At 41.2% G+C, this 24,447-nt stretch overlaps 1 protein-coding gene across 1 annotated transcript in view; it reads right to left on the bottom strand.

Moving 5' to 3' along the window:
* Positions 1–1,530: 1,530 nt before the first annotated feature.
* LOC139158170 (vomeronasal type-2 receptor 26-like) overlaps positions 1,531–24,447 on the bottom strand; it is a 39,769-nt gene continuing 16,852 nt past the window's right edge. Inside the window, exons 5-7 of the mRNA XM_070735588.1 lie at positions 14,577–14,795; positions 4,555–4,684; positions 1,531–2,435 (exon numbers count right to left, since the gene is read on the bottom strand). Of these exons, the coding sequence (XP_070591689.1) occupies positions 1,531–2,435; positions 4,555–4,684; positions 14,577–14,795 (1,254 nt within the window). The remainder of the gene's footprint in view (positions 2,436–4,554; positions 4,685–14,576; positions 14,796–24,447) is intronic.

The raw sequence follows: 24,447 nt of genomic DNA on the forward strand, positions 1-24,447 counted from the left end.
TTCAGTTGCCTCCTGAAAAAGCACCTTTGGGACAACCATGACTGAGAATCTCTACAGAGTTTTAGCTATAAAATTTGGAATAAACCCCCTTTGAATGGCATGGGAAGAGGAATGGATTTCCAGTGAAAAAATTGCAGACTACAGGAACCAGGAGCGCCACTCAGGTGACTCTGAGGACACAGGTAAATCTCCAAGTGGCCTCAATAACTCTCTATAAGGATGCAAATGACCAACTTTGTATGCAAGGAGTATAAATGCTTCCATGCTTCCATTCCCACCATCCTGTCAGAGCTGAAGAAGCTTCTTGGAGGAGAAGTGAAATGTCTTCAAAGAAAAAAACAAGTCCAGTTGCCTCATGAAAGAAAAAGCACCTTTGGGACTTTGGCTGCAAAATTAACATGAATTCAGGTTGGGGGTGGTTTATTTCTGAGCTTCTTGTTTACTTTCCAAATGTTTTGTCACCAGGCTAGGTACCTGACCTACATCATCCGCAGAACTTCAATTCCAGTGTCTCGTGTCAGTTCTTTTCTTATTTTATATGCCTTTTGTGGTCAGATGGCCCTCACATTGTGTGACCACTTGGTTATGTGACCACCCAGGGGGACCTCATCACTAGATGACCTTCACATGGCATGACCAGCCAGTCGCATGACCAACCTTCCTTTTAAAAGGGGAGGTTGTTGATAAAGTGGTGTCGCTCCAGCTCCAACAGTCCTTTCGATGAAGCCAATTATCTGGGCCCTCAACAGGCAGGAATCAGGCCCGGCTACCGTACAGAAACTGTTTTAGTTGTGCTGATGGATGACCTTTGGTGGACCAAGGACAGGAGTCAATCCTCTATCCTGGTGCTTCTTGATTTCTCAGCAGCTTTCAATACCATTTGCCATGGTATCCTTCTGCATCGACTGGAGGGGTTGGGAGTGGGAGGCACTGTCCTACAGTGGTTCACCTCCCTTTACTAGACAATGTCGCCTGTTGGGGCCTAGGGGAAGAGCCTATTGGGGGGGGGGTTCCTCTGGAACTAGCTCCTCCCCAGATATTCATACCACCCCACCCTCCTTGCTTTCTGCAAGAGCCTAAAGACTCACTTGTGCAGACAGGCCTGGGGGCATTAGACATCATTCCCTGGCTGATGAATGGAAGGTATGTTTGTTTGTTAGAATGAGAGTGATTGGTTTGTAAGAAATTGGGGTTTTAGATTAGTTAATTTAGCTTTAAAATTGGATTTAGGATATTTTGTATTGTTCTTTATATACTGTAAGCCAGCCCAAGTCTTTGGAGAGGGGCAGCATATAAATCCAATAGATAGATGGACAGACAGACGGACGGACGGACGCATGGTTGGATGGACGGACAGACAGACAGACAGACAGACAGACAGATAGATAGAGATGGATTGATGGATGGATGGAGAGAGAGAGAGAGAGAGAGAGATTACAATCAAATCATTTGTCACATTATTTAATGGAAGTAAGATGAAATACAAAAATATCTTTAAGTGAAAGTAGAGGTTTTCAATAACGACATAAATCAGAGATTCTTCTGTCTCATTATATTCTCTCTACAGTTCAGATGGGGCTTGAAGATGATAATGTAGCATTTGGGAGAAAAGATGCAAGCCAAGAGACCAGCGGCAGAGGCCAAGATGGAGAAGATCTCCACAGCCACCATAGACTTCCCTTTGGTGCTCAAATAGGCTGGGAGGAAGCTGATCCAAACACTGCAGAAGACCAGCATGCTAAAAGTAATGAACTTGGCTTCATTAAAGCTGTCGGGTAATTTCCTAGCCAAAAAAGCCATGGTAAAACTAACAAGGGCTAGGAAACCCAGATAGGCAAGGACAGCATAAAACATTAAAGCTGAGCCTTCATTGCATCCCAAGATGGCCTCTCCTATCAAGGAGTGGAAGTCCATGTTGGGAAATGGGGGAGAGGTTATCAGCCAGGTGGCACAAAGAATTACTTGGACCAGGGGACAAGCTAAGATAATGGAGTTGGTCAGAGGTTTTCCTAAGAGTTTCCTTGTCTTGTTCCCTGGTTTCGTAGCCATGAAGGCCAGAACCACCATGACAGTTTTTGCCAAGATGGAGGAAACTGCAAGGGAAAAAAGAATGGCAAAGGCAGTTTGTTGAAAGAGACAGGTGAGTTTCCTGGGTTTTCCAATGAAGAGGAAGGAAGAAAGGAAGCAGAGCAGGAGGGAGACCAGGAGGATGTAGGTGAGATCTCGATTGTTGGCCTTGACAATCGGTGTGTCATGATGTTTAAGGAAAACTGCCAGAACTGCCAATGTGATCATAGAAAGAAAAAGTGTAAGAGAAACTAAAGCATATCCCAGGAGATCTTCATAGGCAAGGAAATGGAGCTTTTTGGCAATGCAGTGGTCCTTCTCCTTGTTAGGATATTCATCTTCTGGGCAAGGATCACAACTCGCAGAATCTGAAATCAAGAGTACTTTTCATTTCATGGACAATCAAAAGAAGATATCTATTATCTTGGTGATAGGGTAGCCTACAACAAGGTTGTTTACACCTTTGCGGAATAGAGTAGAATAGAATAGGGTAGGGTAGAGTAGAGTAGAGTAGAATAGAATAGAATAGAATAGAATAGAATAACAAAATTAGTGGACCAGAAGAATGCTGTCAATGTAAGTCCAATGTTACTTGGACTTCAGTAAGGCATTTGCTAAAGTAGACCAAAACTGGATGCAATATTACTAGTGTGGTCTTACCAAGTCATTATAAAGTGGTCTTGATTATATCCCTCTGTTTATGCAGCCTAGCCCTTTTTGGCAGCTGCAGCACATTGCTGGCTCATATTTAGCTGATTGTTCATTGGGACTCCAAGGTCCCTCTCACAGTTACTACTGTTGAGCAATGTACCACATATATTGTACCTGTGCATTTTGGTCTCATGGTGGCTCACAACATGTCAAAAACAATATACCATATACGTAACTAAAAATCCAATTAATATACTAAAAAACTTAATAAGATTTAAAATAATTCATTACCATTTACACAGTAAAATATACTACACTCATTGGACAGGGGGCTAAGATCTAATGGCCCCAAGCCTAGTGGCATAAATAGGTCTTTCAGCTGTTACACAAGGCAAGGATGGTGTGGGCAGAGCCAATCTCTGGGGGAAGCTGATTCCAGAGACCTGGGCCCCCACAGAGAAGGCTCTTCCCCTACATCCTGCCAGACAACATTGTCTAGTTGACAGGACTTGGAGAAGGCCAACTCGGTGGGACCTAATCAGTCATTGGGACTCATGCGGCAGAAGGCGGTCCCAGAGGTAATCTGGTCCGATGCCATGTAGGGCTTTGTATGTCATAACCAATACTTTGAATTGCGTCTGGAAACCAATCGGCAACCAATGCAGTCTGGGGAGTGCTGGAGAAATATGGGTATGACTTGGAAGGCCCATAACTGCTCACACGGCTTCATTTTGGATGATTTGACTCTTCAAAAGTAGCCCCATGTAGAGAGCATTGCAGTAGTTGAACCTCGAGGTGATAAGGGAAGTTGTTGTAGGAGAAGTGCATAGTGTTACCAAACCATCAGGTGCAGTTAGTGGAAATAAAAAGAGGATGCATTTTCTTGTGGGTGACTCGACTATTAGAGGTGTTGATTTGGGACAGAGTAAGGATGTGGTGAGGCTGATGAAGTGTCTCCCAGGAGCCACTGCCAGCAGGGACAGGAGGCAGATTACAAGTATTGTGAAGGCTGTGAGTAAAGATAATAACGTTGATGTGGTGGAGCATCTTGGCACAAATGATTTGTCCCAGAGAAATGTTAATCAAGTAAAAAGAGATTTCCAATATCTTAGTGTGGAGCTGGGCAGCATAACTAATTCATTGACTTTCTCAGAGGTGTTACTGATTTGTGGTCAGGAGTATAAAACAACTTTTATTTAATGAGTGGTTAAGGCAGTGGTGTAAAGCTGAAGGTTTTGGATATGTTAGTCATGAAGTTAGTAGGTGGTCTAATAGGGAGTTGTTTAAGAGGGATGGTTTGCATCCATCATACAGAGGTACCCTGGTCCTTGGTGAGGAGTTCAGAACTTTTTTGGACAGGCATTTAAACTAGGTAAAGGGGACAGAGATGTAACATATGTGGATAACTTCTGTCCCCGACCAACGAGGATAGTTGAGGTTTATGAAGTTTATGAAAAGGTAAATGAAATAGATGTAGTTGTTGAGGATAAGGGACAAACAAATAATGATAATAATGTTCTTCGGGTAATGTGCACAAATGCCCAAAGCTTGAGCAACAAACTCTGTGAGTTAATGGCCATAATATCTAGAGTAGGACTAGAAAGTCTAGTAGGGAATTCATGAATTGTGCCTGGAACTATCCTGAATTTAATTGCTGAGGAACAGGAAAGGTGGCCAGGGGGAGATAAACCAGTTTAGATCCAGGAACAGACCTTCTCTTGAAAAGCATGAATATGTGAAAGAATGTGAATCTACCAAAAATGAACAAAAATGATATTGGTTACTACTGAATGGTTTCCTTGATATTGGAAGATCTACATTGAAAGTGTGCTCTACCTGTCTGATTAGAAATGGTGCCTTCTGGACAAGGGTCACATTGGTAGCAGCAGACCTCCTCTCCCTCTGGAACTCTTCTCCTCTCTCCTGCCTGGCACCTCTTCAGGCCACACCTGGCAAAGGGAGCCTTCTACAAGAGAAAAGAGAAATACTGTAGATGTGTTTAGCAACGTTTCCCTTATTCATTTTCATATTTCTGTTCCAATCATTAGAATATCTTCAGAAGCAATAGTTAAGTGTAGCACAAACCAGGAAAAGTTCCTGGAGGATTAAGGCTTGTGCCATGTAATGTTTTTGGGAGTTTGGAACTGAAGAGGGACATGCAAAAGAAGAGCCATGAATTGATTGATAGCTTTTCTGAAGGAAACAATGATGGAGATCCAACTGAACAGGCATGGTCCATGGAAACCACTCGGGGCTGCTCCATCTGCATCCATTCAAGCAGAATTTCTTCCTAATCTTCCAGAATTTCTTCCTAATTTTTTTTTTGAAAAACCACTTTTTCATCAAATGGTTGCAATATTTTTGATTAAGTAACCCTTTTCTCCAGTAAGGGAGAAGTTTTGAATCCCCAGAAGAGATTAACGAAGCAAAAAAAAATTCTGGATCCGAATTAGGACATGGATGGAAGAAATATTGGGCTACAAAATTGAGATAAAACCGGAAATGTATTTATTAGGCATAATTAGAGGCAAACACAGCAAAGAAAATTACTACTTAATAAATTACTTACTTACTGTTGCAAGATTAGCATATGCACAAGTTTGGAAACAAGATAAGACTCCAAACAAAGAAACGGTGATTAAAAAAATATTAGACTGCGCCAAATTTAGCAAATTAACATATGAGATTCAAAACCAACAAAATACATTACAAAGTGTGGGAAAAAATATACAACTGGGTGGAAGTTAAGAAAAAGGTATAGTAAATAGAATTGTAAAAAATAAATCTTGTAAATATATAAATGGTAAATGTTCAATGTTGTATTGTATGATGTCTAAATTTGCCTTGGACGGGAAAAGAACACTCGGACACCAAGCTGGGTAAAATGGGTCACTTTATTAAATATTAACAGAAAGACCTGCAGGGGTCACTAAATGGGGCGGAGTTTCCTGAACACAACATACTTGGGCAACTTAAATGGGCGTTACTCCAAGCCTGGTCAGGGTGAGGCGTGTCCCGCCTACTCCCGACCCGAAAGCCACGCCCAGCATGTGGGAGGGCTCACCTTGCATGACCCGGAACCGGAAATGACGTAGGTGAGCCCCAAGGGCACTCCCTTCGCACCTCTCCGTCCGTGGAGGAAGCGTGAGTTGTGCAATGGGGGTGCCAATCATCTTACAAAAGATGCCCAAAGGAGAACACACAGTTGCTACTGATACCCTTTCCGCCCCGTTTCTGCCATATAGTGACCAAGAATATAAACATCCAATTGCTGAATCAGAACCTATTTACATACAGATGCACCCCGTAACCACAAATCCTTACCCTCGTCCAGGATGGAGTAGGCGAAAAACAATCTGTAGCAAATGCCCTAAGACTGCAAAAATTCCTACTCGGCCCCAAACCAGGCGACCTATAAAAACATCCTGGATTGAGCGGAGGGTGGGTGGGTGTCCGTTTTGCGGCGAGCTCGTCGGCAAGGGAAGCCAGGGTAGGGCAAGCAAGCCCTGATAAAGGGCACATGCCCCGCCCCTCGGCTTTCCCAGAATGCCCGAGCGGCCGCTGATTGCTCAGGGGCGTTCCCACGCTATCGCGGGGAACGCCCCCCAGCTGATGGGGGAGCCGAGTTGGTTCCCGCCATCGGCAATTTTCGTCCAGGCGATATTTCGCCTGGCCTTTCATTTGCCTTGGACAGGAAAAGAACACTCGGACACCAAGCTGGGTAAAATGGGTCACTTTATTAAATATTAACAGAAAGACCTGCAGGGGTCACTAAATGGGGCGGAGTTTCCTGAACACAACATACTTGGGCAACTTAAATGGGCGTTACTCCAAGCCTGGTCAGGGTGAGGCGTGTCCCGCCTACTCCCGACCCGAAAGCCACGCCCAGCATGTGGGAGGGCTCACCTTGCATGACCCGGAACCGGAAATGACGTAGGTGAGCCCCAAGGGCACTCCCTTCGCACCTCTCCGTCCGTGGAGGAAGCGTGAGTTGTGCAATGGGGGTGCCAATCATCTTACAAAAGATGCCCAAAGGAGAACACACAGTTGCTACTGATACCCTTTCCGCCCCGTTTCTGCCACAGCAGGGGGTCAGATCTCTATCTTGGCCCCCTGCTCCCCCCCTAAGCCTGCCCCAGCTCACGCAGGCACCACTGCAGGTCTGTGTAAAAATTGCCACTCCTGACATCTTCCTAAATTGACCCAGTGAAAGCTAGGGGGGGGGGTTAAAAACACATGCCCGTGTGTCAGATCACTTTTCCTCCCCCTGCCATGTTAACCCATAACCTGGTCCCGTCAACAGCTGTTGGTGTGACGGCAACTCCGCGTCCCCTCCATGTGGGGGTATTAGAACCATACACCAGAACCACACACCACGGCCGTAGGCCCCGTACGACCGGTGGTTCACCATGACATGACATCACTGTGCCAAGTCCTTCACCGACACCAGGTCGTTGCCACCCGTGTGCAAGACCAACAATCTGTTCCATATGCTCTGCAAGCCCCGGGGGACTGCCACGACTTGACGCCACTGGGCCAAGTCCTTCACCACCACCAGGTCGTTGCCACCCGTGTGCAACACCAGCAATCTGTTCCATATGCTCTGCAAGCCCCGGGGGGCTGCCATGACTTGACGCCACTGAGCCAAGTCCTTCACCACCACCAGGTCGTTGCCACCCGTGTGCAACACCAACAATCTGTTCCATATGCTCTGCCAACCCTGGGGGACTGCCATGACTTGACGCCACTGAGCCAAGTCCTTCACCATCACCAGGTCGTTGCCACCTGTGTGCAACACCAACAATCTGGGTCCGGCCCATCACTGCTCCCGACTTTTCACAACGGAAGAGACCCGTCTCAAACGAAGACCTCCGATCTCAAGCCTTTCCGCTGAAGCCCCAGCGACTCAGCAACCTCCACATTCCTGAAGATAATGTTGCAGCTCAATGTTCAGCCACCCAGCCATGCTGTGGCTGCAGTTCACTACTGTGGGCAACGGAAGGGCAGCTCCTTCGCACTTCGCACGTAACAAAGTGGAGCAGGGCCAGGACCTAGAGAAACGATAAGGATACAAAGACAGTGTTAGCCACCCGATCCCAAGAGTGCTTGTACTCAGGTGCTCTGAATCTACTTTATGAAAGCCACTGACTTCCATCTGCCACCGGATTCATTACTTTGCTGAGAACTTGTTGAAACCTGCATTCAGTATTGTTGAGGGAATACCACCCGATATCTTGCCGATCCTCCTGTAACGGCCCCTAACTGTTATTTTAAAAGGCACCCTTCCCTGGCTTCATCGCTTTACTTGCACTGAGTCCGTCATACCTCGGCATCTATCCTTGTTTGATATACCAGGCCAGTGATCAATCCACCATCTGCGTTATTGGTCAGCCACCATGTGTAACCAACGCGGCTGCCGCAGCCGCTATTTAACATCAGTTTGCTGGCCCAGGGAACCTTGCATGATCCACTACTATGAGATCATGACAGCACCTTGCAGACCTACCATGTCCCAAAGGCCATTTTTATGGCTGTCGTGTGAAACAGCCTCGCCTCGTTGGGTGAGGATCTGGGTCTCATCCAATGCCCGTTGCCCCTGAAACTGGGCAATGTATAGCAGCTTACTAATTTCTCCCCAATCTGAGTCCTTTCCTTGGACCATCTCTTGGTCATTCCCCCTATCCTCAAATAGTTTGACGCCGAGGTCTTTTGTTAGGAGAGCTAAGCCCACCTGTTGCCCCTACATGATGGCATGTAACCATGTGGTCCAACCTTCATTCCTTTGCTTGAGCGATGGCGCCATCCCCCAATTCTGGGTACCCTGCGCCCCAGCCTATGCCATGTGACTGCCAACCGCCTGCCCATGCACACATACTCCCTGTTAACAGACTGGGCCTCCTGTTGCTGGCTCGCTTCACTCCACTGATGGGCCAGCTGTACACCATAGTCGCAGTCCCATGTTCCTGTATTCCTCTCAGGAAATCATAATACTCTTCCTCCAGCATTAAAATGCCAGGGGGATTAGCCAATATGTTCCGTGGCCTTGCTTGCTAACCCAGGGAGTAAAATAATTGCAAGAAATTTATGAAGATAAGCAAAGGCCCATGCCAATGCTTTCTTTACCGTTAGCGCATGGATTAGCTTTACCAACATGACTTAATCAATATAACCATAATATTAATGGTACCATCCTGGCACCACGACTTCAATATTGTTTATGATAATAACATTTTCTGAATTATTCATTAAAACCCTGCTGTTCTGTTCGGGTCTGTGAGACCCGAAATCAAGGTTTGAGACCCTGTAAAAAATTTTCCCTGCACATCTGAAACTTGAAATTTCATGACTTTTCATCATTTCAGGGGTTCTCTCTATGAGAATTTTTTTGGGGGGGTGGGAGGTTTCTTTCTTGCTGAAAAAAAAAAACTCCCTAATGTTATGTTCCCGGGTCACCCTGACCCGGACCGAAAACTCTTCATTTGCAGTGCTTATGTTTGGTCTTTTTGAAAGCTTTTTTCACTTGGAAAGTAGTCTGAACATTTCTTCACACAATGGAATGAAAATTGAACTGAAAAAATTAATCCTTATTGGTTTATTTTGCCCATAAATGTGCCTCCCCCCCCGTTTTTGTGAAAGTTTTTTCAATTTATGGATAGTTTTGCTTGCAAAATGCAGTCTATTTTACTGGAGTTGGTGTGGGAATGGTACCTTGAACATTTCTGAATATAAGAAAAATATAAAGGAACTGAAAAAAATGATTCTTACTGGTTTTTTAACATCAGAAATAAGGCCTCCCCCCCCCCCCTCGGCTGCTTGCAATCATTTTCACTTTTTATTTTTTTATGCTCCAAATCCAAAATATTCTTTAAAATCTTAGGCATTCATTTACTCAATTTAACAATGCTGATCATCAAAAAATATTTTTGGGGTGGTGGCTAATTGTTTTCTGGGCAAAAAAAATTCATAACTTCGAATCTGTTTCTGTTCGTATATGACCGGACCAAAAATATTTTTTTTAGGTACTTGAATTTGATCTTTTTGAAAACTTTTTCAACTGGAAAACTAGTTTGAACATTTATGAACATAATGATATGAAAATTGAACTGGAAAAATTGAGACTTATATTTTTATTTTGATCAAAAAGCCCCTCCCCCCATCCTTTCTGAATTTCGTGTCAATTTCTATTTTTTAAGGCTACAAATCCCTAAGAAATTTTCCCCCAAAAGGTTTGATATACTAAATTGAACATTTCTGAATATAAGAAAAATATAAATGAACTGAAAAAAATGGTTCTTATTGGTTTATTTTTGCCACAAAAGGGACACACACCCCGGCCTTGCTGTGTGCCATTATTGTCACTGTTTATACATATTTGTCTAGAAATATTTGGAATATCCTTTTGAAAATCAACCACATTGTAGCCAGATAACTAATTTTATGAAAGAAATCCATTTTACTAAAAAAAAGTATGTAAGTTTGAAATTAACAGCATCATTTTTATATAAATTGAAATAACTTTATATGCAAAATAAACCAATATGCATCAATTTTTCCACTTCAATTTTCATATCATTATGTTCAGAAATGTTCAAGCTACAAATCCAACACCAACTTTAGCAAAATTGAATGTATTCTGCTAGCAAAACTATCCATAAAGTGAAGACTATGTCACAGAAACGGGGGGGAGGCACATTTATGTGCAAAATAAACCAATAAGGGTTAATTTTCTCAGTTCAATTTTCATATCATTGTGTGCAGAAATGTTCAAGCTACCAATCCCACACCAACTTTAGTAAAATAGAATGGATTTTGCAAGCAAAACTATCCATAAATTGAAAAAACTTTCACAAAAACGGGGGGGGAGGCACATTTATGTGCAAAACAAACCAATAAGGATTAATTTTTTCAGTTCAATTTTCATTCCATTGTGTGCAGAAATGTTCAAACATGTTTCAGGTGAAAAAAGCTTTCAAAAAGACCAAACATAAGCACTGCAAATGAAGAGTTTTCGGTCCGGGTCAGGGTGACCCGGGAACATAACATTAGGAACTTTTTTCGAACAGCATACAAGGGTTAAAAACAATTAATATAATGCTTAATAATTATATTAAGCTTAAAATCAACTCAAACGTGAGTTTGATTCAGATGACCTCAATGCTTAGCGTTCTTGCAAGCCCCCCATTCCGGTAAGTGACTATACCATTTCTTATGAAAAAAAAACTAAAGGGGCTGAGATAAGCCGACTAATTTATTTATTTATTTATTTATTCGATTTTTATGCCGCCCTTCTCCTTAGATTCATGGCGGCTTACAACATGTTAGCAATAGCACTTTTAAACAGAGCCAGGCTATTGCCCCCTCAATCCAGTTCCTCATTGTCTTACTCATGAGAGGATTAGCCAGAATTTGGGAGATTTCCAACCTTCAGCATGGTAATGACGTGGGGATCTGCAGGCTGTAGTTATGGTATTAATAGTATCTTTCAGTTTTGCTTGTCCAGAAAGGGGGGGGGGGGGGCTTGCTACCAACTACACCCGTACTGTTGTAGCCTCCAGTACAATAACTTCACATTTGGAAATGTGGCAAAATTCAGAATATTAGTAGCACCATTCAGGGAGACATAATGACTTCCATGCGCAACTGCTCCAGGATCTGGCACATCATGATAATAATAATAATAATAATAATAACAACAATAATAAATACCCAGGAGCAAGCACATAAGAAAACCCCCCTGTTACCAAGTACTCCTTTAGTGCAGTACATCACTAGTTAAGTATGGCCATAAAATTAACAAAGATAATTCCTCAGGGCATATTTGACCAGGAGGATTGCCATTAAGCCAACTTGAAAGTGAAGAGGAAAACATACCAAAGTAAACCTCTGGCCTGATAACATGTATATATTCTCAACAAAAGCTTTAATAAACAAATTTTTCTATGTAAGGTGTAGAACATGTTTCACCTGCCATAACAGTTTATATTAACACTGTCACCCTTCTTAAAGCGTGAGAGCAATTATTTATTTATTTATTTTAAATTGAGGGTAAGGGAGCAGCATGAGGCTATGTTTACTTACCGCCCAATAACCTAATTGCTATTTTCAATGTGATAAAGAAACATATGCCAGACCTGTCTGCCAAACAGCTTCTTAGGTCCCCATTCCACCGTGCTTCAAAGAAAGGCCAAGATATATTTCTGCACAGTGCTCTCGGTAGGAGATCCTTACATAGGAAGAAACAAACACTTTTATATTCAGCAGCGCTGTTCCAAATGGAGTGCAGGGATATATGTTTGATAAAAGTGTAATAAAGATTAACAGTCTCCCAAGTAGCAGAAAGCCTTCGTCATTTGTTGTACTGTTTCTGCTAAACCCGCTTCTGAGCAGAAGCCAAGGTTTTAACTGCAAAGTTGCTGTCAGAAGCCAGCTAAGTCCCCTGAAGCTATGATGAACAAAAGGGGCAAAGGTCTATAGTAAAGCTACCGTCTTTTGATCACTAAAAGCCATTTTTCACTGACAAGGCAGTCTTTCCATAGACCCAGTTGCTCAAAACCCCTAACCTGGTTTCATGGCTACTATCCCTGATTGATATTGTCCCTCTTTGTGAGAAAAAATGCCATAAGAGGGCACCATTATCCACTGGGTATGAAAGAACTGTTAACAAGTGGTAGTGAGACCGGGTTGCTGAAAAGCATTTCCGAATATGAAAGTTTTACTCCCCCTACCATTTCTATGTCCACCACATTATGGCTCAATTATAAATCTTGTTCTAACCAGTGCTCAAAACCTAGTGGCTTGTTTGGCCTAAAGGGGGCCTTATTTGTCGCTAAAAATTGCCTTAAAGGAATGCTCACAGTGCCCTGTGGAATTGGTGGGGCGCGCAGAGGGGGGGGATTTGCCCACCAGCCCCGCTGTCATATCACAACCCATGTGTTGTGCCCCCCAGTAAATTAGTTTAATTGCAAATTAATTCATTTTAAGCGCACTCAATTCAAATATATTAACTTAATAAATTAAATCATTTTGATAATTCATTAAGCACAATCCATTCCCATATACTGACTTAATAACCTAAATCCTATATCTATATCTATCTATCTATCTATATATATATATTGATCACTTTATGTTCAACTAATTCAAGTATAATCATTTCAATAACTTAACTCTTTTTAATTCATTCCACTTAGGATCAATTCAAGTATACTAGCTTAAATTAAATTAGATCATTTTGATTCATTCCTTTTATGCTCAATCAAAATCTACTGACTTAAATCGATTAAATTTTAATAATTTGATTCAAGCTCAATCAATTTCACTATACTGACTTAATAAATTAAATTGTTTTTACAAATCAGTTTATGCTAAACCACTTCAAGTGTACCAGTTTAAATAAATTAAATTGTCTGAAACGTTCAGTTTATGCTCAATCACTCAAGTATACTGACTTAAATAAATTAAATCATTTGATTCATTCCTTCTATGCTCAATCAATTCAAGTTTACCTGCTTAAATAAATTAAATCGTTTTAATTTGTCCATTTTTTTTAAGCAATTCAAGTATACATGTACTTAACTTTACAAGATTGAAACATTTCAATTCCACCATTTTATGCTCAATCAAATCAAGTAAACCAACTTAAATAAATTAAGGCATTTTAGGATGGATATATGTTTATCCCAGGCATCTTTAAATTCAGTTACTATGGATTTACCAGCCATGTCTGCTGGAAGTTTGTTCCAAGCATCTACTATTCTTTCAGTAAAATAATATTTCTCACATTGCTTCCGATCTTTCCTTCAACCAACCTCAGTTCACTTTCCTATTAAAATGCTTCCCTCCTGAATCTTATTTAAGCCTTGAAAAAGTTACATGTATTAAATGCCTCATGTGCCTTCAGATATGGGTCTGAGTGTCACCTATGGCGCACGTGCCAGTTTCCCCATCATGATAACATTTACCTACTTTAATATATCTGACAACTTATTTACTGAATGCAACAGCTCATTTGCATACTTGGGAAATCATTCTTCTAGGTAAGTTGCAACTTAACATGAGGTGATAGCTTTGAAAGTTTCCAAAATGCTGCTAATATAATTATAAATTTAAAGTCTTACTTCACGGCAGCCTCCCAACGTGGCAGCCCCCCCCCAGCGCCGCCCTGCACGCGGAACACAAACCACGTGGGGGAAGGGGGGAAAAAGGCCTCCCCGTTGCCGCTGCTCGCTCTCAGCGCTCGCCTTAGTTGCCCGGCACCGAAACACTCTGGCGCGTTGCCAGCTGGGCCGTCAGAGCCCTTGCTAACCTGCCCGGGCGGACCCACAGTCCCTGAAGCCGCGCTCCCAACAGGCAAGCCGGTAGAAGCCCATGCATGCCCCGCTGCTACAAACACAAGGTTGGGGAGGGGGTTGTTGGGGCCGTCAGCCCACGCTAGCCATCTGACCACCTCCCCCTTTCCCCAAGCAAGCAAACCGGGCGGGAAAAAGGGAATCTTCGAAGTTCCTGTAGGCGCCGTCCTGCGCGATGCCGGCAATGAAGAAGGAGCGGCGATCCAACGAAGGAGGCGAGCTCCGTTTTGCGGCGAGCTCGTCGGCAAGGGAAGCCAGGGGAGGGCAAGCAAGCCCTGATAAAGGGCACATGCCCCGCCCCTCGGCTTTCCCAGAATGCCCGAGCGGCCGCTGATTGCTCAGGGGCGTTCCCACGCTATCGCGGGGAACGCCCCCCAGCTGATGGGGGAGCCGAGTTGGTTCCCGCCATCGGCAATTTTCGTCCAGGCGATATTTCACCTGGCCTTTCATGTTTGTAAGTCAAACAAAATAAAATAAAAATGAATTGGAAAAAAAAAATTTTTTTTTTACCTTTGTTGCCCAGACAATTGCATGAGAGTTAATGGTGAAATCCTGGCCTGGAGGAGCCCCGGGATCTATTTTTCCAACTTTCACAGGGAGAAAAGATCCATTGGGGAAGAAAACCCAGTTGAAAAGATCATAACGAGCAGATCCCAGTCCATTTTCTGAGAAGTAGGTTTCATCTCCAGCACTGTTATTGAACTGGATGTTCCTCAAATAGGGAAGAAGCTGAAAGAAAAGAGACCTTCAGAAAATTTATTTTATTTATTATTATAATTTATTAATTGGATTTGTATGCCACACCTCTCCGTGGACTCGGGTTGACTCACAACATTTCAACAATAAAACAGTGTACAAAATACAATTGGATCCAATTAATTAAATAGTTAATCTAAAACATTATAAAAGTTAAATTATCTCAGGGACCGCCTTCTGCTGCACGAATCCCAGCCTTCTCCAGGTCCCATCAACTAAACAATGTCGGTTGGGGGGCCCAGGGGAAGAGCCTTCTCTGTGGCAGCCCCAACCCTCTGGAACCAACTCCCCCCAGAGATTAAAATAGCCCCCACCCTCCTTGCCTTTCGTAAGCTCCTCAAAATCCGCCTCTGCCGTCAGGCATGGGGGAACCAAGATAATCTTTTCCCCTAGGCTTCTACAATTTATGCATGGTATGTTTGTATGTATGATTGGTTTTATAACAAGGGTTTTTAACTGTTTTAGCATTGGATTTTTACATTCTGTTTTGTCACTGTGGTTAGCCGCCCCGAGTCCACAGAGAGGGGCGGCATACAAATCCAATAAATAATAATAATAAAATAATAAATAATAAATATCAAAAATAATTCACTCAAACACAAACCAAGCTTACTAAGCATTCAGTGGCTAGAGGCTGGGATCTAATGACTCCCAGCCTGGTAGAATAAATAAGTTTTCAAGTTCTTACCAAAGGCAAGGAGGGTTGGGGCAGTACGAATCTCTGGGGGGAGCTCATTCCAGACGCCCCCCCCCAGTGAAGGCTCTTCCACTAGGTCCCGCATAGCGACATTGTCTAGTTGATGGGTCCTGGAGAAGGCCGACTCTGTGGGACCTAACCGGATGCTGGGATTCATGCGGCAGATGGCGGTTCCGTAGGTAATCTGGTCCAATGCCAAATTGCTAATTCTTTCCCACACCTCTAAAGAATTAGTTTTCCTCATAGTGCCTGCCCTGATTTGTGACTTCAATGGACATAGAGGCCCATTCTTTATGCTTTGATGCAGGAAAAAACCACCACAATTTCATGAATTATACATCACGTTGAGTCCTGTTCTGTGTGCTAAAGTTGACAATAGTTGATTTCACACAAGAAGCAGTTCAGTACAACAAACTGAACATGTGGAATGAATTTACATAGCATGCAAAGCCATAGTAACATAAATCAGGTTTACAAAGAAATGAGTCAAATGTCTTTCTATAACTGGATTCAGGTTACAACATGAAGGAAATTGAGGTGGTTCTGCAAATGTGTCTAGTAGAACCTCAGTGGACCCGTTGAAGAATCTGGCGGAATTGTCATCTTGTTCTGGATTACTGTATGCAATGGACACTCCATGAAAGTCACACAACCTTTGAATCCTTCTGAAAACCTTTGGGAAAGTCATCCATCCATGAATCTTAGGTACAATTGGTTTGTTTTATTTCTCCTTCCCCCTTCTATCCCTCTTGAATCAAACATTATACTTAATCTCTATTTTTGGTTTTTTAAAAAAATACAGTGATACTTCTACTTACAAGCTTAAATTGTTCCATGACCAGGTTCTTAAGTAGAAACCTTCATAAGTAGAAGAACTTTTCCCCATAGGAATCAATTTAAAAGCGTGCAAACCCTAGCTGCCCCATCTCCACTCACCGCTTCTCCTCCACTCCATTCACCTCAGCTTGTGGGGAGTTCTCCTTTGCCTCCCCCTTTGCCTCCCCACCACCACCCGATTCTCTTTGTGCTTGCCAGCACAGCTGGGGTGTCCCACCCCCAGATTTCCCGCAAGCACAAAATGAAGAGCATCCCAGCGAGGGGAAGCAAAGGGGTATCCCAACATCTCAGGACTCCTCCACAACTGGATTACTGCATTCCTGTCAAACAGGCAACAAGTTGTCAAAATCGGAAGTTCCATCTCCTCCCCCGTCCCTGTCAAAAGTGGCGTTCCCCAAGGCAGCGTACTAGGTCCTACTCTTTTCATCCTATACATCAATGACCTCTGTGATCATATCGCAAGCAACTGTGTGCTTTTTGCCGACGATGTGAAACTTTTCAACACCACCGACAACACACCCACTCTCCAAAAAGACCTGGACTTTGTCTCAGATTGGTCTAACACCTGGCAACTTCAAATATCAACCAACAAATGCTCTTCCCTCCACATAGGCAAAAAGAATCCAAACCACACTTATGAACTGAATAAACAAATTCTCGCAGCCAACCCACACTCAGTAAAAGACCTTGGAATACTAATATCAAACGACCTAAGTGCTAAAGCCCACTGCAACAATATTGCCAAGAAGGCTTCCAGAGTTGTTAACCTGATCCTATGTAGCTTCTGCTCTGGCAATCTCTCACTACTGACTAGAGCCTACAAAACCTATGCCAGACCCATTCTCGAATACAGCTCATCTGTCTGGAACCCACACCACATCTCAGACATCAATACTCTCGAAAACGTCCAAAGGTACTTTACCAGAAGAGCCCTTCACTCCTCCACTCGTAACAGAATACCTTACGAAAATAGACTAACTATCCTGGATCTTGAAAGCTTAGAACTGCGATGCCTAAAACACGATTTAAGTATTGTCCACAAGATAATGTGCTGCAATGTCCTTCCGGTCAATGACTACTTCAGCTTTAACAGCAACAACACACGCAACAGATTCAAACTTAACATCAACCGCTCCAAACTTGACTGTAAAAAATATGACTTTAACAATCGAGTTGTCAAAGCGTGGAACTCATTGCCAGACTCAGTGGTGTCAGCCCCCAGCCTCAAACATTTCTCCCTAAGACTCTCCACGATTGACCTCTCCAAGTTCCTAAGAGGCCGGTAAGGGGCGTACATAAGTGCACTGATGTGCCTATCGTCCCCTGTCCAATCTTCTTTCCTTATCTCATATATCCTACATTTTCTTTCCTTTCCTCCAACCTCTCTTCTTTCTTACTTTCTATCGTCATATATATTACTTAATGTCTATTCTCCTTCATATGTATTGTCTATTGGACAAAGAATAAATAAAAATAAATAAATAAATAAATAAATAAAGGAATAAAGGAATATTCCAGCGGTCAGCTGAAGCAAGAAATGAAGAGAATCACAACGGGGGGGGGGGGGAAGCAAAGGGGTATCCCAGCGAGGCAATGACAGGCGTTTCAGCTGGCAATGGAAGTCTGGAGGCGGGGCATCCCAGCAGCATCGGCTCAGGTTCATAAGTAGAAAATGTATAAGTAGAAAATGTATAGAAAATGGTTCGTGAGAAGAGGCAAACAAATCTTAAACATGAGGTTCATATCTCAAAAAGTTTGTAAGTAGAGGCGTTCATAAGTAGAGGTATCACTGTATTGCCATTTTAATCTGCTTTGAGATGTACTTATATAATGCCATACTGATATTTAAACAGTAGTTGAAGAAATACTTTTCATTGAAAATTCCTAGGGGAACAGAAACTACAGTCAACAGTCAATCTTTATTTATTTTTTATTTTATTTATGTATTTTGTCCAATACACAATGAGGGTTTTAGTGGGTATATATCTATATAGACATAGTAAAATACATGATGAACATTATAGGGGAGATACTCATAGTAAAATATATCTAAGAAAGAATAGAAAAGAAGATATAGGAATAGAACATATCAATGAAAGAATAGAAGAAGATAGAGGAATAGAAGAAAGGTATAAAAGATATAGGAGAACAATAGGACAGGGGATAAGGGTAAAGTTTTGGGGGTTTGGGGATGACACTATGGAGTCCGGTAATGAGTTCCACACTTCGACAACTCGGTTACTGAAGTCATATTTTTTACAGCCAAGTTTGGAGCGGTTAATATTAAGTTTAAATCTGTTGTGTGCTCTTGTGTTGTTGCGGTTGAAACTGAAATAGTCATTGACAGGCAGGACGTTGCAGCATATGATCTTGTGGGCAATACTTAGATCTTGTTTAAGGCGTCTTAGTTCTAAACTTTCTAGGCCCAGGATTGAAAGTCTAGTCTCGTAGGGTCTTCTGTTTCGAGTGGAGGAGTGAAGGGCTCTTCTGGTGAAGTATCTTTGGACATTTTCAAGGGTGTTAATGTCTGAGGTGCTATATGGGTTCCAAACAGATGAGCTGGTAAGTAGTGTGAGATTGCCAGAGCAGAAGCTACGTAGGATTAGTTTTACAACATGTCTACAAGAAACACATATTATTAAAAAAGACACCACAACCCTATTACTCCCAGGTCTTGGTGAACTTTTCACTTCATCAGCATCAGTTAAAAGAAGAGGGATAGCAATTTACGTCAAAAGCCAATATGAACCAAAACTCATATATGAAGAACCTGATGGTCAAATTCTAATGGTACAAATAACGATAAAAAATGAACAATTAACAATAATAGGAATATACGCACCCACTAACAATCAATCAACATTCTACACAGAATTACATGAAAAAATCCTGGAATTAAATCTAACAAATTTTGTCATAATGGGCGATTTCAACGCGATACACAATAAAAACAAAGACTATAAGAGCAGTAAACACCACTCTTTGAAAAACCCTCCCAGCTACATTTGATCATCTAACACATGAATTTGCCCTTAAGGATATATGGAGAACACACCACCAGGAAAATACACAATACACCTTTTTTTCATACCCACACAAATCTTGGTCGCGCATAGATATGGCTTGGTCCAATTCTTATATTATAAATCAAACAAGAGAAATAAGGATCCAACCTGCCACCTGGGCTGATCACAATCCCATACTCTTAACTCTCAACAATCAGGATCCCATAACGTACAAAAGATGGACTATGAACTATTCCACCATAAATGAAAAACACTTTAAAACTAAAATAGAAAACAAACTACCACCTTTTATAGCAATTAACTGTGAAGGAGACACGACACTACAAGTAGTTTGGGATACAATGAAAGCCTATATACGTGGAATATATATATCTTATTCAGCCTACACCAATAAACAAAAAAAAGAGAAACTTAACAACCTTAACATTAAATTACAGGAAGCAGAAACAACACTACAACAAAATCCGGATGAAACAGTAACACTAATTAAAATTAAAACTATAAAACATGAAATAAACCTAGAAACTCAACAACAACTTACTGCCAAGTACAAAACTTTAAAACAACTAAACTTTGAATCCGCTAATAAACCTGGTCGATGGTTGGCTTTTAACCCTGCTGTTCTGTTCGAAAAAAGTTCCTAATGTTATGTTCCCGGGTCACCCTGACCCGGACCGAAAACTCTTCATTTGCAGTGCTTATGTTTGGTCTTTTTGAAAGCTTTTTTCACCTGGAAACATGTTTGAACATTTCTGCACACAATGGAATGAAAATTGAACTGAAAAAATTAATCCTTATTGGTTTATTTTGCCCATAAATGTGCCTCCCCCCCCGTTTTTGTAAAAGTTTTTTCAATTTATGGATAGTTTTGCTTGCAAAATCCATTCTATTTTACTAAAGTTGGTGTGGGATTGGTAGCTTGAACATTTCTGCACACAATGATATGAAAATTGAACTGAGAAAATTAATCCTTATTGGTTTATTTTGCTCATAAATGGGCCCCCATGCTTATACTCAAATAGGCTTATACTCGAGTAGGCTTATACTCGAGTATAAAATGATATGGTCTTATATTCAAAAATAAACCAATAAGAATCATTTTTTTTCAGTTCATTTCTATTTTTCTTATGTTTAGGATTGTTCAATTTAGTATATCAAAACTTTTGAGTTTATTGATAATTTTGCCTGCAAAATGCATTCTATTTTACTATTCTATTTTGGTGTGGGATTGGTAGCTTGAACCTTTCTGAACATAATGATATGAAAATTAAACTGAAAAAATGATCCTTATTGGTTTATTTTGCTCATAAATGGGCCCCCATGCTTATACTCAAATAGGCTTATACCCGAGTAGGCTTATACTCGAGTATAAAACAATAAACCAATAAGAGTCATTTTTTTCAGTTCATTTATATTTTTCTTATGTTCAGGATTGTTCAATTTAGTATATCAAACCTTTTGGGGGAAAATTCCTTAGGGATTTGTAGCCTTAAAAAATATAAATTGACACGAAATTCAAAAAGGATGGGGGGAGGGGCTTTTTGATCAAAATAAAAATATAAGTCTCAATTTTTCCAGTTCAATTTTCATATCATTATGTTCATAAATGTTCAAACTAGTTTTCCAGTGGAAAAAGTTTTCAAAAAGACCAAATTCAAGTACCTAAAAAAAAATCATTTTGATCCGGATCTATATGACCCGAACAGAGTAAATGTGACTTTTTTTTTGCCAAGAAAAAAAATTTTCCCCCACCCCCACAAATATTTTTTTGATGATCAGCATTGTTAAATTGAGTAAATGAATGCGTAAGATTTTAAAGAATATTTCGGATTTGGAGCATAAAAAAATAAAAAGTGAAAATTGTTGCAAGCAGCCATGGGGGGGGGGGGAGGCCTTATTTCTGATGTTAAAAAAACAGTAAGAATCATTTTTTTCAGTTCCTTTATATTTTTCTTATATTCAGAAATGTTCAAGGTACCATTCCCACACCAACTCCAGTAAAATAGACTGCATTTTGCAAGCAAAACTATCCATAAATTGAAAAAACTTTCACAAAAACGGGGGGGGGGAGGCACATTTATGGGCAAAATAAACCAATAAGGATTAATTTTTTCAGTTCAATTTTCATTCCATTGTGTGAAGAAATGTTCAGACTACTTTCCAAGTGAAAAAAGCTTTCAAAAAGACCAAACATAAGCACTGCAAATGAAGAGTTTTCGGTCCGGGTCAGGGTGACCCGGGAACATAACATTAGGGAGGTTTTTTTTTTCAGCAAGAAAGAAACCTCCCACCCCCCCAAAAAAATTCTCATAGAGAGAACCCCTGAAATGATGAAAAGTCATGAAATTTCAAGTTTCAGATATGCAGGGAAAATTTTTTACAGGGTCTCAAACCTTGATTTCGGGTCTCACAGACCCGAACAGAACAGCTTAAATTAGCGCAGCAAAAAGCCGACAAAGCCATAGAATCTCTTTATGATAACTCGGGCCTACTCAAAACAAACACAGAGGAAAAGAAAAACATAATACAACAATTTTATCAGGACTTATACAACTCAGACAAACCAGACAACACTGCAATCAAGAAATACTTAGCTCTAAATGGAACATTTCAGATAACAGAGGAAGAGAGAAAAAAACTAAATAGGAATATCACTTCTACAGAAATTAAATTGGCCATTGCAAAACAACATAATAACAAAACTCCAGGACCCGACAGTATCCCCTCGGAATTTTATAAACATCACCAGGACATATTAGAACCAATCGGAGACCTCAACCTACCACACATCAACTGGTCCTTAAATGAATGCAGCACGGAACCCATCCATTCTACTATATATAATACCGTCACCCAACTGGGACTTGACCAACTAGTAACTAAAAATACCAGACTTGATAACTGTCTGGATCTCATCTTCTGTAACAGCAAAAGTACAATATATGGCTTACAAATAACAGAACCATTTTCCAACAGCGACCACAGCATGATAAACTTCAGTCTCAACTTAAGCCACACTATGAACCACCAAAATAATACAACACCAAAATTCAATTTCAAAAAAGCGAACTACGAACTCATTGAAGCCCACCTCTCAACATTAAACTGGAAAACTCTATTCTCTGAATGCTACACTACTGATGACCTCTACAACACATTCCTACTCGAAATGAAAATTATCATCAGACTTCATGTACCTCTAACATGTACCATAAACAAAAAAAATAACCTCCCCATCTCAATAAGAAAATTACAAACAAGAAAAAAATCTCTCTGGAGGAAAAACAAAAAAGGACAAGTTTCCAACTTCAAAAGCCGATATAAAAGCATTTGCAATCAAATAAAAGCAGAATGCCTTAACTACTACAGCAAACAAGAGGAAAACCTCCTACGCACCAAATCTAATAGAGCTTTCTACAACTTTGTCAACAATAAACTCAAAGACTCTAGACCAATCCCACCTCTCAAAGGACCCAACAACAAAGAATACCATGATGATTCATCCAAAGCCAACCTCTTCAACTCTTTCTTTGGCTCTGTCTTTGTTAACAGCAATGGCTCATCCCCCAATTTCATCAATCGCACCTCAAACTCCCTCAATGATTTAACCCAAGTAGACTTCACTGAAGACCAAGTTGGAAAAGCATTACGTGACCTTAAACCTTCTCTATCAGTTGGACCAGATGGTCTATGTGCATACTTTCTAAAAAAGCTCTCTTCTGCCATAGCTGAACCACTAAGCATAATTTTTGAAAAATCCTTCAGAACCAGCACACTTCCTAAGCTATGGTCGAAAGCAATGGTCATCCCCATCTTCAAAAAAGGAGACCCCTCTCTTGTAGATAACTACAGACCAATTTCACTATGCTGCGTCCCATGCAAAGTCATGGAATCAATTATAAACAAATCAATTACTCTCCATTTAGAAACTAATAATTTGCTCTCTAATAAACAATTTGGTTTCAGAAAAAAACTATCCTGCAACCTGCAGCTCCTCCACTGCAAAAATATATGGACAACTCATCTAGATCAAGGGAAATCTACAGATGCAATTTATATTGACTTCTGCAAAGCCTTTGATTCAGTGGTCCATGACAAACTACTCCTAAAACTCAAATCCTATGGCATCTCAGGATCCCTCCACAGCTGGATTACAGCATTCCTATCAAACAGACAACAAGTGGTCAAAATAGGAAGCACCATATCCACCCCCGTCCCAGTTAAAAACGGTGTTCCCCAAGGTAGTGTACTGGGACCAACGCTCTTCATTCTCTACATCAATGACCTTTGCGATTACATCACAAGCAACTGTGTCCTCTTTGCCGATGATGTAAAACTCTTCAACACCACCGATAACACAACTACTCTCCAAAAAGACCTTGACGCTGTTTCTGAGTGGTCTAACACATGGCAACTCCAAATCTCAACTAGCAAATGCTCTGTCCTACACATTGGGAAGAAGAACCTGAACTCCAAATACGAACTGAATAATCAAACTATCACAGATAATCCCCACTCGGTTAAAGACCTTGGTATACTAATAACAAAAGATTTAAGTGCCAAAGCCCACTGCAACAATATAGCCAAGAAGGCTTCAAGAGTTGTAAACCTAATCCTACGTAGCTTCTGCTCTGGCAATCTCACACTACTTACCAGAGCTTACAAAACTTTTGCCAGACCCATCCTCGAATACAGCTCATCTGTTTGGAACCCATATCGCATCTCAGACATTAACACCCTTGAAAATGTCCAAAGATACTTCACCAGAAGAGCCCTTCACTCCTCCACTCGAAATAGAATACCCTATGAGACTAGACTTTCAATCCTGGGCCTAGAAAGTTTAGAACTAAGACGCCTTAAACAAGATCTAAGTATTGCCCACAAGATCATATGCTGCAACGTCCTGCCTGTCGGCGACTACTTCAGCTTCAACCACAACAACACAAGAGCACACAACAGATTTAAACTTAATATTAACTGCTCCAAACTTGACAGTAAAAAATATGACTTCAGTAACCGAGTTGTCGAAGCGTGGAACTCATTACCAGACTCCATTTATTTATTT

Source organism: Erythrolamprus reginae, chromosome 1, assembly GCF_031021105.1.
Source record: "Erythrolamprus reginae isolate rEryReg1 chromosome 1, rEryReg1.hap1, whole genome shotgun sequence".
In the NCBI taxonomy this organism is placed as follows: domain Eukaryota; kingdom Metazoa; phylum Chordata; class Lepidosauria; order Squamata; family Dipsadidae; genus Erythrolamprus; species Erythrolamprus reginae.